Source organism: Antechinus flavipes, chromosome 5 (genome assembly GCF_016432865.1).
Source record: "Antechinus flavipes isolate AdamAnt ecotype Samford, QLD, Australia chromosome 5, AdamAnt_v2, whole genome shotgun sequence".
NCBI classification, from domain to species: Eukaryota; Metazoa; Chordata; class Mammalia; order Dasyuromorphia; family Dasyuridae; genus Antechinus; species Antechinus flavipes.
In genome coordinates this window covers 162,375,372-162,388,868 of record NC_067402.1, presented here as the reverse complement: position 1 = coordinate 162,388,868, position 13,497 = coordinate 162,375,372, and the positions used below count along the sequence as shown (strand labels likewise).

Here is a 13,497-nt window from a genome sequence, read left to right as displayed (position 1 = left end):
TCTCAAGTCATGATATACTTTGTTGCTAGCTAATACAAAATTATTTATTTCTCTCTTTCAATTGTTCTTCAAGACTGATATGGCTTCAGGTGACAGGTGAAGAAAATTAAAACTTCCAAGATGTGTGAGAATCTGCAATGATCTTATTAATTTGTTACATCATTGAAAGAACCAATCTGAAATAAAGTATAGCTGTGGCTTAGCAGAGTAGTGACTCCAGAAAAATATCTTGGTACTCTAGATTTATTCTCCACTAGCAGCTTACACATCAAATGCTCTCAAGTTTACTAGCAGAGGGAGGAGGAGAAAGGACTAAAATGATCTTAATTGTTATTGGTCCTACCTCAGAATGACATATAGAAGCCCGAGCTTACTGAACTTTTTAAAGCTCACTGCTTTTTGAGATATACAAGGTAGGTAAATATAAGAAGCCCCTAAGATCACACACACATACACACAGTTCCCGCCCCCCCCTTAAATTTTTTTTTTTCAAATCCTTGTCTATGTCAATAGGTGACAATGCAAGATGGAACAAAATCCATCTAATAAAACAAAAGAATATTAACAATTTCTAAGAGTTTGTTAACGTACATTATCCTCTCTGTGAATAAAACAAACCAATGACATTTAGAAGTACTGTTGAAATGAATACCATAGGAAGTGCCTGCCCCTATAATATCTTTTTTTTTAAATCACCAAAATCAGTCATCTTATAGACAATATCCATTCAAATAACCATAGATACATCTATATATAAGCACAATGTAGCATGTAGGAAATAAAGCAATAGTTATATACACAATTACAGAAAGAGTCTCACTGATATACCCATTCAAATTACTTTATAAGCATATTCCCCTAATTTCCCCTGATTCCATGTATTATGCTTTTTTTTTTTTTTTTTTTTTTTTTTTTACAAAATTACAAGTATATATTTGTATATACACACACCCAGCAATTTACTTACAATATCCAACCACTGGTGCACAGCTACAGCTACTTGTGTTCCCAGGGGTTTTGTCAACACAAGCACATCTCCTGGCACAGCATTATCAGGCCTAAAGAAAAACAATGTTAAATGACTAAAAAAGTTCATTTTAATTAAGTGTATATATGAATATATATATATACACACACATAGAGGAAATTTTGCTACAAACACAGTTTTTACACACACACATACACATGTATATAGATGTATCTAGCTATACACACACACACACACATTTAATTTTTTTAAAACTTGTATTTGCAACTTGATATGGAAGGCAAGGCAAAGCATTAACATTTTTTTAAATCAGGAGTCAATGATTTAGAAAATGACAAGAATTAAACAAAGTCTAATCATCCACTGAGAAAATGTGTACTTCCCATCTGGCTAGGTTTACAAGAAGAAAATAAATCACTCAGTTCTAAGCCCCTCATGGCACAACACAAAAGGCTATTTTTTCATGAATAAATGTAAAAAATGACTGTCTATCCACTAGATCTTATTCAAATTAATTCAAATTTAGGATTAAGACAGGGAAAGGGAAATAGAGTTTTCTTTATAATTTTTTCTTACATCAACTATATATATTCCTTCAATTCCAATATATCTATCCAACTGTATAAAATCTAGTGCATTTAGGCACTATAGAACATTATAAATTAAGAACTAAGATTATGGTTAATTCAAAGGTCAGTAAAAATATATATGGGGGTATAAGCAGCAGCAGCATATTAACAGTAACAATCTGCATTTGAGATGTAGTATTGAAGACTGGATCAAGAAGATGTATGGCTGGAACAGAAGGTGTACCAGTCATGTATCAAAAATGACAGAATAAAAAATCAGTTTGAATATTCAATTAAATTCCCCTATGATACTCAGAGAACAAAAAGAAGAATTCAAATGATTAGACAAATCCTCTATGAAAGATTTATGGGGAATTATGGACAAGATTCACATAGAATAAAAAAAGAATAGATTACCCCTAGTATTCATAGGTAGCTTCAGCTCATTATGAATTTTAATGTTTTAAAAAGTCCTGTATACCAGAAGTGTCAGACTCATGGCCCACACTGGCTGAATCACATTAAAATGTTTTTGGGAAATGTAGCAAAATAACTAAAAGTGTAACACTCTGGTAAAAGTTTTCACAGTAGCCACAAGATCTCTCCTTATTCTAGTTCACCCTCCACTCAAAGTGATATTTCTAAAGCACAGGTCTGACCCTGTCACCATGTCATCTACTAACTCTATTCAACAAACAGTGGTTCCCCCTATTACTTTCAGGATCAAATATAAAATCTTTTGTTGGCTTTTTAAGTCCTACAAAATTTGGCTCCTTTCTGACCTTTCCAGTCTTCTTATACCTTCTTTTCTTTCCACATTCTCTGTGATTTAATGACACTGACCTCTCCTCACATGAGACATTTCACCTCCTGATTCTATTACGTTTTACTCATTGTCCCACATGCCTGTTCTCTTGTTCTTCATCTCTGCCTTCTGGATTCTTCCACATCTCAGCTAAATCTCATCTTTTATAAGAAGTCTTTCCTGATGCTCCCAAGATCCCCACATTTAATGCTAGTGCTTTTATTCCAATTTATTTTGTACAAACTTTTGTATTTATTGTTTGTATATAGCCGTTTTGATGTTGTCTTTCTCATCATACTATGAGTTATTTGACGCCAGAAACTATTTTCTGGATCTTTTTTTATATCCTCAGGGTGTAGTAGAGTGTCTACCACCACTCTACTAGTAGTTGATTAATAAATGCTTGTTGATTTAACTTGATTTGTTAATCTATTATTCTTGATGATTACCAGGAGAGTTGGCCGTTTTATGGAAAAATAACTTTTGACCTTTCTTACTTGGAAAGACATTCTAAAAATCAAACTGTCATTCTGGTCTACAACATTTGCCTGTTGAGGTATATATTTTTAAGGTTTCAAAAGCAAAAGTCTTCTGAGACTGTCATTCTAAAGACAACTATAGATCATGAAAAGTATAAAAATAAATTATTGACATAAAAACCAAGATAAATTCTGTATTAGGAAAGGTATCAAATAATAGCCTAAGAACACCTTCTACTCCCCTTCTGGAAAAGGGTCAAGGTAGCCAAGTAGCTTGTGTTAACAAAGAATAACAAACAGCCAAATGAGATTTAACATTAGAAGATAATTCTTGATTCAAGCTCAGGACTGCCAAAAAAGTAAACTTACATGATAAACTCATTGGGCTGACAGACTGTTGTAGCCACTCCGCCCAATACGATCCAGGGATTCAACACTGTTTGGCCACCAGTTACAGATGTTCCTGCTTCCTCTGCTGCATCTTTAAAACCCTGTATAATTAAGGGTATCACTTTGTCCCTTTCCTACAGATTAAAAAGGAACAAATTAAAAGTCAGTAAACAGAGGAGGTTCAAAGAGGAATCTAGTGACAATTTAATTTCCTTGAGAAGACAACCTACTTTTTTCAGAGTTCAAGTACAAAAAGGATTACAAAAGTCCTAAAGGCACTTTCTTCAAGTTCATATAATAGGCAGAACAGTTAACACGAGCCAAGAATTATTACTTCATAAACACAAGCCAAGAATTATTACTTCATAACTGTTCTGTTAAATGTTGGAAGATGTTTTGGGTAATAATTTGTAGCACAGTTACATAAATAAAAATTTAAGTTAACAGTTTAAAAAAAATTGTTTTAAATTCATCCTCACATCATCCTTCACAATAGCTGGAAAATATTTTGAAAAGGAAACAACTTGGGGCAGCCAGATGGCACAGTGGATAGAGCTCCGGCCCTGAAGTCAGGAGGACCTGAGTTCAAATTTGACCCCAGACACTTAATACTTCCTGGCTGTGTGACTCTGCACAAATCACTTAACCCCAATTGCCTCCACAAAAAAAGAAAAAGAAAAAGAAACAAGTGAAATGATCAGATAGTAGTTTTTGTTGTTTTCTTATTTGAGAGGGGGAGGAGATGGCAAAACCTATGATTTCATTAGTGCTGGGAGATCCTACTATAAAAATGTCTTCTATGAATGGAGAAAAACTGCTCATCTGTAATAGCCTGAGAGAGCTGATAGAACAGAAAGAGTTTTAAGTTGAAGCTGAAGATCACTTGAGGGAGATATTGTATTGAGAAAAAATCCCCAAGATCCTTCTAACTCAGACTCTAATTACTCCATCCTGCAAAAAGGGCCCACTCACAAAAAAAAGTTAATCTGTCACTGACTTTGGCTGCTGCTGTAGAAATATCAAAACAATTAAACCCTGCCCTAAAACCCATCCATCCACTAACAACACCTTCTTTATTATTTTTGTCTTGGTTCCTTACACTTCATGTATTTTTTCCTTATGAAGGGGGAAAAAGTGCCAATTCCCAAGCAGACTTGAGTTTTGCTAAAGCTTACTTGGGCATCTGATAATATGGAAACTACTGCCTTTAATATAAAGAGCAATCCAAGATTTTTCTTATATGCTGACTGCAGAATTCAGAATGACATAAGAGCCCAGGACTAGGAGGTTAAGAGGCCTGGGTTCTAATTCCAGCTCTTACGTTAGCTAGGTAACTGATCCCTTGGCCATGTACAGAGGCTTCAGTTTTTTCATCTGTAAGAAGAAGGAGTTGGACTAGCCCCAAGAATCTAGGTAAGAGATGTGATTGTTATAGTTTTGTGGCCTTATGATAATCACTGCACCTCCCCTGACTCTCAGTTTCCTTATCTGTAAAATGTGCTCAAAAGTCCCTTCCAGCTCCAATAATCTATAATTCTAGAAAAGTGATGTGGCTAAATAAAAAAACACATAATAATTCATGCAAAAAATATCAATGCAGTAACAACTAAAGGTACTAAGTGAGGGTATGCGCAGGGATGAATAAAATATGTCCCTCTGCCTTGTCTACTAAGAGGGAAAAGACATGTATCAAAAAAAAACCAAAACAAAACAAAAAAACCCTACAATAAACAAATGTGTTAGATATTATAATAAAAGTAAAAAGTTCAATGGGAGTTCAAAGGAAAAGAGATCACTTCTAACTGGGCAATAAAGAAAAACTTCATAGAGAAAATAACATTTGAATTCATCAAGATTTGCATAGGCAGAAATCATTTATCATGAGAAAAGAATAAACAAAAAACAAATTTAAAGTAAGCATCAGGTTGAATCCATACTATGAAAATCTCTGAAAGCCAGGTTAAGGAATTTAGAGTTTAGATAAGACATACTATTACTATTAGTCTTCCCCATTTACCAACTTCTTTAGAGAATGTATAGATTTAAACCCTGAGCCTTTATAACATCAGGACCAAGTGATTCTTAGGATTATAACAATTCATTTTTCCCATGTTTCTAAAAGTTTTGGATTTTCCTAGATTGTTTTAATTCAAATCCCTGGCTCAAAATACACCTAACAGAATGCAGAGCTAGGAGGAACCTTTGGGATTATCTAGTTTAGCCTAAAGATTCACAAATGAAAAAACTATGATATCTAAAGATTAAAAGATATTCCTGAGGTAATATAGTAAGTGGCAGAACTGAGGACTCAAGACAAAGGTCCACAAACTCAGAAGTATTTCTCAATCTTACCTGACATACAGGAGGAAAAATATGTATATACTAATCAACCAAGAGAAAGAGAACATTCTTTTTTCACAGGCCCATAGTTCATAAGGCCCCTCCCACCCAACAGGGGCAGGAAGAAATCAGCACTAGCATAGTTCCAGCCCTTTGTGATATCCTCGCTCCTATCTTTCCTGGACAGGGGGGAAAATCAGAATCCCTCATTTTACTAATAAGCTTAGGAACTGAAGTTGAAAAGTATTTATTAATTATATTTTAATATATTTAACATCTACTGGTCATCCTGCCATCTGGGGGAGGGAGAGGGAAGGAGGGGAAAAATTGGAACAAGAAGTTTGGCGATTGTCAATGCTGTAAAATTATCCATACATATAACCTGTAAATAAAAGGCTGTTAAAATAAAATTTAAAAAAAAGTATTAAGCACTGGGCTAAGTGATAGGGATACATGCAAGCCAGTCAGACTTTACTTCAAAGAGCTTACATTATAAAATGTGATAGAGTATGCACTGGAAAGCAGAGAAACAGCACAGTAATGAAGTCAAAGAATGTTAGAAGGGGAAAAGATCACAATCTTCATTTAGTTCAATCCCTTCCCTGTAAAGATGAGGAAACACAGAGCTTCAGTGACTGGCCCAGATGACATGAGCTAATCGAGCAGTTAACATAAATCTTACCCTGTCTGTCATTTTATTACTAATTCCAAGGAGCATCAACATGTTGTCACATTCCGTGACACCCATAGCGTAAAGGTCACTTAGAACATTGGCACAGGCTATCCGGCCCTGGTTAAAAAAAAAAAAAAAAAAAAAAAAAACAAAGGAAGAAAAAGTAAGCAACTTATCTACAACAATATGTTCAGCACAGCACAAATCTATACACAAGAGGATACTTTTAATATATCCTACATATTCCTTTCAAAACTCTCCTGCTTGGTCTTTGCTTATTTTCTTTTTATTCATTTGAAAAATATTTCAATATTCCTTTTCTCGCATTATTATTATTATTATTATTATTATTATCATCTTCCCTTTCCCAATTAAAAACCAAGAGAAGAAGAAAAACCCTTTTGATACTTAAGAGTAGTCAAGTCAAATGAATATACAATGGCTATGTCCAAAAATATATTTCTTTCTGCCCTGTGAGTCCATAGCTTTCTGGTCAGGAGGTAGGTAAACATGCTTTATAGGTTCTCTGATGAGATGGTTGGTCAATACTTTGATTAGAGTTCTTAAGCCTTTCAAAGTTCCCCCCCTTTACAATGTTGTTGCCTTTGGTATAATTTCTCCTCCTGGTTTTTCTGTCTTCACTCTGAATTATTGCATACTACCCAGGCTTCTTTGAAATAATTTATTTTACTTTTTCTTACAGCTCAATAATAATTCGTTATATTATTATTAACATGCCATAATTTGTTCAACTATTTCCCAAATGATGGACCTTAGAATCTAATTATTTTCTCCTTTTAACCTATTTAGGGGCTTTTTTTCAAGGCTGCTTTTGAGAACAAAGGATAAATATCTAGAAAACTTAAAAAGCAGGGAAATGTTTAAAAATGGTATTAAAACAAAAAATTCTTTTCTGATGACAAAATAATAATAAGAAGAACTCCCTACAAGTTTTTAGGAAAAGGATTTTTTTTTAATTTATAGAACAATTTATACAAAGACTACAATAATGGAAGAGAAAGACTTCAAAACTGATCAATGGGATGCCAGTCATGACTTCAGAGAACTAATGGTAAATGGTCATCTTCTGCCTCTCAGGAGTAGGAGGGAAGATATATTTAAACAAAATAGAGGAAAAATATAACACTTGACAGAAGTATCTTTAAAAAAAAGTGTTACAGGTCCTTGCTTTTTTAACTTTACATTTTTAGCATGCTATTCACTAGGCTTTAATATAGTAAGCTAAGAAGAAGATTTTTCTTTTGCCCCTAGGATAGTAAAACATTAAAATGTTTGCTTGTTGTTGTTCAGTTGTGTCTGACTCTTCATGACCCCTTATTGGGGTTTTCTTGGCAAAGATACTACAGTGATTTGCTGTTTCCTTCTCCAATGTCACCATTTTACAGATGAGGAACTGAGGTAAACAGTGTTCAGTGATTTAGCCTGGGTCATACAGCTAATGAGTGAGGTAGAATTTGAACTCAGATCTTTCTGACTCTGGGTTTGGTGCTCTAGCTATCATACCACTTCCCTGCCCTGTGAGGGCTTGCTTAGTTAACATTTTCTTACATATTTCTGTTAAGGCATCAACTATAACAAATAAAATTTCCAAAGTAATAGTGTAAAATCATTGTATAAGATAACAGTTTGCCCTGCAATCCAAGGCTATCAGCTATTCTTTCATTTTGACACCAGCTGAGGACATGGCCATGGGCTTCCTGTAATTCTCTTGAATATGGCTGGAATTGTGGTGAAGGAAGAGGTCCACAATCTGTATCTATTCTCAAGCTACTCAAGTCTAACATTTGAAGAGGAGCATCTCTGAGTATTAAATGTTTCTTCCTAATAAATGTAAAGGCCTTTGAAGGGTAGGATTTTTTTTTTTTATCCTTATTGACAGTATCTGGTACACCAACAGGTACCTATTAGAAACTTTCTGAAATGACCAAGAAATAGAAAGCTATAGGCACAAAAGCAGAAGGCACATAACTCTACTCTTTAAACCCTATTCAAAAATTATTTTGCCAAAGAAAGGAGTACAATGAACATTTTGGTAGAAGAAAGGCTTTTCCTGACCTTTGCTTCTCTTCCAGTAGAAGCAGAGTGCTGAGAGAACTGCAGGAGAGGGTCAGAGATCCCGTTGCCCCTACTTAGTCCTGATGCCCTTGAGAAATGAGCCTGTAGGGAGGTGAGGTGGAGAAAGGGAGGGCTTTACAATATACAGCACCTCAGCTTTCTCTCTGTTTATCTGTCTCTCTCTCTCCCCCTTCATCCCCACATTTCTCCCAATACTGGCTCTGCTTCAAACAATTCTTTATTAGCTGAGTCACTGAAAGTTGGCCTATGATCAGCAGTAATTCTCTAGAAGACCAGCAAGAGTAATTCTTCTCCTTAAAGGTTCAAGAATATACAACTTTTATGTGCTTTTTAAATTTCAAGTGATAACTAGAGGATAAAGAAATGGTCCCCAAAAATCTGAATTGATGTCTAAGGAGTCCATTTTTTGATGAAGCATATAGGACATTCACTTTTGTTATAAAACATTCGAGATTTGTTCTGCTAAAGGTGACATATTTTGGAATATTTTGGAAGAAAATGGCTAGCCTGACTTCTTGCGATACCAAACAAATGAAATCAACTGGAGAAAGACAAAACAAAATTGTGGCTCAAGAATGAAATGGAATATTACTATGCAGTAAGAAAGGATGAATATGAAGTTTTGAGAGAGGCACAAGAAGACCCAAGGGAACTGATGTAAAATGAAGTAAACAGAACCAGAAACAATGTATATAATGACTACAACGCAAATGGAAAGATCATCTTCAAAGAAGAAAAAATATATGTTCAAATTCCATCTTTTCTTTGTAGAGTGGTAGGGAATAGAGGTAGGTACTATAGATGTATATAAAATACTAGATATAGCTTCCTTTCCTCTCACTTGTTTTTCAATCCTCTCTAATCTGGCTCTTGTCACTCAAATGAAAAACAGATCAAAATCTGTAGAAATCTACAGATCTCACTCTAATTTTTTTTTCTCCCTTTCCATTCACACAGCTAACATTCTTACTTCCCAGATATATCTGGACTACTGAAATAACCTTCTTGTTGGGCTCTTTGCCTCAAGTTCTTAAAGGGCAAGTCTGACCATGTTATCTCCTCACCATTTCTCTACTTTCCCCTACCCATCAATAAATTCCAATTGCTCCTTAACATTCCCAGAATCAAATATAAAATACTATTTGGCATTTAAAGTTTTTCACAATTTGGCATCTTTCTACCCTTCAAGTCTTCTTGCACCTTACTCTTCCCCAAACATTCTATTAATACAGTTTCACTGTCCTTCTTGTGACATGACAATGACATCTTCTGATTTCATATATTTTCTTTGGTTATCCCCCACGTCTGGGATGCTCTCTACCTTCACCTTTGCTTCCTGGCTTCCTTCAAGTGTAGTTCAAATTCTACCTTTTAAAGTACACCATTTTTAGTTTCTTAACTCTACTACCTTCTGAAACTGCATTCTATATATCATGAAGACAGGGATCATGTTTTTTACTTTTTTGTATTTTCAGTGCTTAGCACATTGTAATAACTTAATAAATGCTCAATGAACTTAATAAACAGTTGTTGATAGATTGACTCAGTTAATGACTCAGTTAATGCATTGATTAGTTTGCTGAACTGGTATTTTTCCACCTCTCTCTTTTTATGATTACAATGATTTGGATATTATTAGAAAATGAGAATGATATCTAAACAAAAGACAGTAATTAAAATTAGGGACCTTAAATCTAAAATACAAGTTTGCTAAAATAAAATACTAGAGTATAGGCAGGATAACAAACATATAAAGAAAACTACACAAATGTTTATCATTCGTTGAAATAATTGAAAATGAATAAGTATGTATGTGTACAAAGGTATACATAAAAGATTGAGAGTTCCCCAATTTTTACCTAATAATTTTGCTTATCTTTATATAAGTTATTGTTTATGTGATCAATGTGAACAGTGGACACAACAAATTACTGTAGTATAAAGTATATGTGGGTATATTAGGTAAAGCATAATTTGGATGTTTTTCTTTTAAAATAAATCCAGTTGAAATACAGAAACTTATGGACCAGACTCACCATCATGTAAGGATCATCCACAATAGGATAAATGTAATCTGTGGTCTGAACCAAAGAAAGACCACCATGTCTCAAAGGAATAACACAAGTATCCATTCCAATGCCTGTAAAGAACAGAATTACCATCAATAGAACTATCTTTTACAATTAAGTTCTGAATCAGAAGAAACTTAATACTATACAGTGCCAAAAATATAGATAATTCTTATTAAAAAGCATAACTAAAGTAAATGTGAAACACAACCAGCTTAATCAATATAAGAACCAAAAAAAGCATTATTAATGTAGTAATCTAAATGAAAATTTTTACCATAAAACATTTGTGAATAACAATTATTTCTGTATAGTACTAATCTGTGTGATTTTTACAATCTATATTATCCTTTCAATAAAGAATTTCTTTAACATCCATCTGATATCAGAGCATGAGGTTGCTTAGTTTACAACTGCAAATTTTTACACAGCATTCTCTTTTCAGATAAACAAGTTTGCAAAGTATTTTACATTAAAAAAAAGCCTTTTCTTTTGGTCAGAGATATTACAAACGAAAATGAATCTATAATTCCTAAAGAACCAGCACATATATATTTAGATACAAATGTTACCATCACTCTGATAATCTATTAGTCTTGAGATGAAAGAAACCATTATGAAGTTGTCATAGAAGTATCATTTTGCCCATTTTATAATAAGAAAACAAGTGCAGAGAGGTAAGACTTTTCTATTATCACAGTCACAGAGATTTTTAAGTGTTTGGAACTAGAACTGAAATCCAAATCTCCCAAATCCTCAAATGTATAAACCACATGTCTTTCTAAATAATAGATGCCACTCACACAGCATTTTAAATCAATATGTATTTATGAATCACCTATGGTGTACAAGACCCCATCCTAGGTACTAAAGATACAAATACAAAGAGTGAACTACTCTCAAGGAGCTTATATTCTAATGGAGTTAACAAGTATACAAATATACATACTATATAAACATAAAGATAACACAAAGCTACACATTTGTTACTGTTGTTCAGTTACATCTGAGTCTTGTGATCCCAATGGGGTTTTCTTGGCAAAGATACTATAGTGGTTTGCCATTTCCTTCTCCAACTGATTTTACAGATGAGGAAACTGAGGCAAATAAGGTTAAGTGATTTGTCTAGAGTCATATACCTAGTAATTATCTGATCTTAAATCTTTCTGACTCCAAATTTGCCATTTTATCCAGTAAGCACCTAGCTGTCCTCTAGGACAGCTGTCCTCTACACAAATTACAAAGTAATTACAGTTATCCCTTCTCCACACTGAAACTTTCCCCATCATGGTCCAATATATTGAAGGTCAGCATAAGAAATTAAACGGGTGTTTTGGGGAATTTTATAGAAGTCTTAGATGATATGCAAAGGCCAGAAGATAATATAGAGCCTATGATCCAAATTTTACAATAAGGTATTCTAAGCACCCCATAAAAGAGAAAGAGGAAAAAAAAAAAAGCAAACTTCTTCTCTGGCATAGAGAAAGGGTTAAAAATTTTTACTCCAATTTTTTTAGATTGTGAGGATACCTCATCCCTAATCCCCCAAGATGTGGAAGGGACAACTATAATTACAAAGTAATTAAATATAAGGTATTATGGGAAAGGGTACTGGAAGTTTTGAGGAAAATTTCAACTTTTTAACTAGGGGGCCAGTTCACTGTTCCTCAGACTGTTGGAGGCCAGACTAGAGTAAAAACAAAAACTTTGTTTTGTGGGCCTTTAAATAAAGAAACTTCATAGCCCTGGATGATGGGGATAATCGTCCTCAGCTGCTGCATCTGGCCCGCAGGCTGTAGTTTGAGGACCCTTGGTAGGATATTAAAAGCTAAATGAGGAATTTATATCTTAAGGTTTATAGCTTTAAAGTATAAAAATTGATTTGCAAACATCTCATTTGATCCTTATAAAAACTCTTAAAGACAGCTACGACAGGTCTTACTTTACAGATGAGGAAACTGAAGCTGGTCACAAAGCTGTTAAGCATCAGGGATTTTTGGACAACTGTTTCTAAACATTCTGAGGTAGGTATTAACATAAGGTTGATATCAATTCTAAATAATTCTTATCTATTTATGAGGTAATGTGATTCAGTGAAAACAGTTATGGATTTGAAGTCCAAAAGTGTAACACAGCTGACTCTAGCCCATTTAGCAGCAAGATAATTCTGGGCACTTTTTCTGAACTTTATTTTTCTCATCTGTAAAATGGGGACATCTACCTGCTAAGATGTCATGGGACCATTTTTGTTCAATGTATCAAATACTATATGTAAATAGTTTTTTATTTCAAAATCAGGTTCAGACAGCTACCGTAGTAATTTTAAATTAATATAGCTACAATAAAAATGGGGGGGGGGGGCTCTTTTATAAATTCTGACTGTTTTTTTCTCTACTTAATTTTGGTAAAGGAGGGTTTTAGTACATATTTTTAACAGGATAGCATAAACACATGCAAATTATAATTCCTACATCCTTCTATATAAAGAATAATACAACCAAACAAAGGTACACAGAGTTACAATGAGATTTAAAAGAATCAATTAAAAAATTTTTTCTAGACTCCTAACTAAATAAGAGATAACTAAACAAAGACAAATTAATCTTGAATCAAACACTTAAAATACTGCCATATTACCACTCATATTTAAAACACATGATTTGAAGAGACCAAAGAGATAATAAACAGGCCAACTATAAATTTAAAAATTTAACTTAAAATTTGCACAAAAATAATTTTACTCATTTATCTAAATCAGTATTTGGATAATGCCACAAATAACTAAACCTGACATATACACATGTATATACACATACATATATACACACATACATACATATGCACTTGTGGGATTAATATATAAAATGTAAATATACATACTTTAAATATTAATCACAGCATTAGTTCCTTATGTAGTTCACTTCTTTTTCCATCACTGTAAATCCAAAATTGAAACAAGAATAGCAAGAACCACGCATTCCAAGGAAACAAGAAATAAAATTCTCTTATTTCAGAAAACAGAAAAATTAAAGCACGACAGTGGTAAAACTGAAAATTTTGCTTCAGAAATAAGAGTTATAAGACCCA

General features: G+C 33.6%; 1 protein-coding gene across 5 annotated transcripts in view; it reads right to left on the bottom strand.

Annotated features, from left to right (window-relative positions):
- Positions 1-13,497, bottom strand: part of SEPHS1 (selenophosphate synthetase 1) — an 87,340-nt gene that overhangs the window by 20,531 nt on the left and 53,312 nt on the right. For all 5 annotated transcript variants that reach the window (XM_051963212.1, XM_051963213.1, XM_051963215.1 and 2 more), the window contains exons 3-6: positions 10,378-10,481; positions 6,254-6,361; positions 3,211-3,365; positions 968-1,058 (exon numbers count right to left, since the gene is read on the bottom strand). In XM_051963212.1, the coding sequence (XP_051819172.1) occupies positions 968-1,058; positions 3,211-3,365; positions 6,254-6,361; positions 10,378-10,481 (458 nt within the window). The remainder of the gene's footprint in view (positions 1-967; positions 1,059-3,210; positions 3,366-6,253; positions 6,362-10,377; positions 10,482-13,497) is intronic.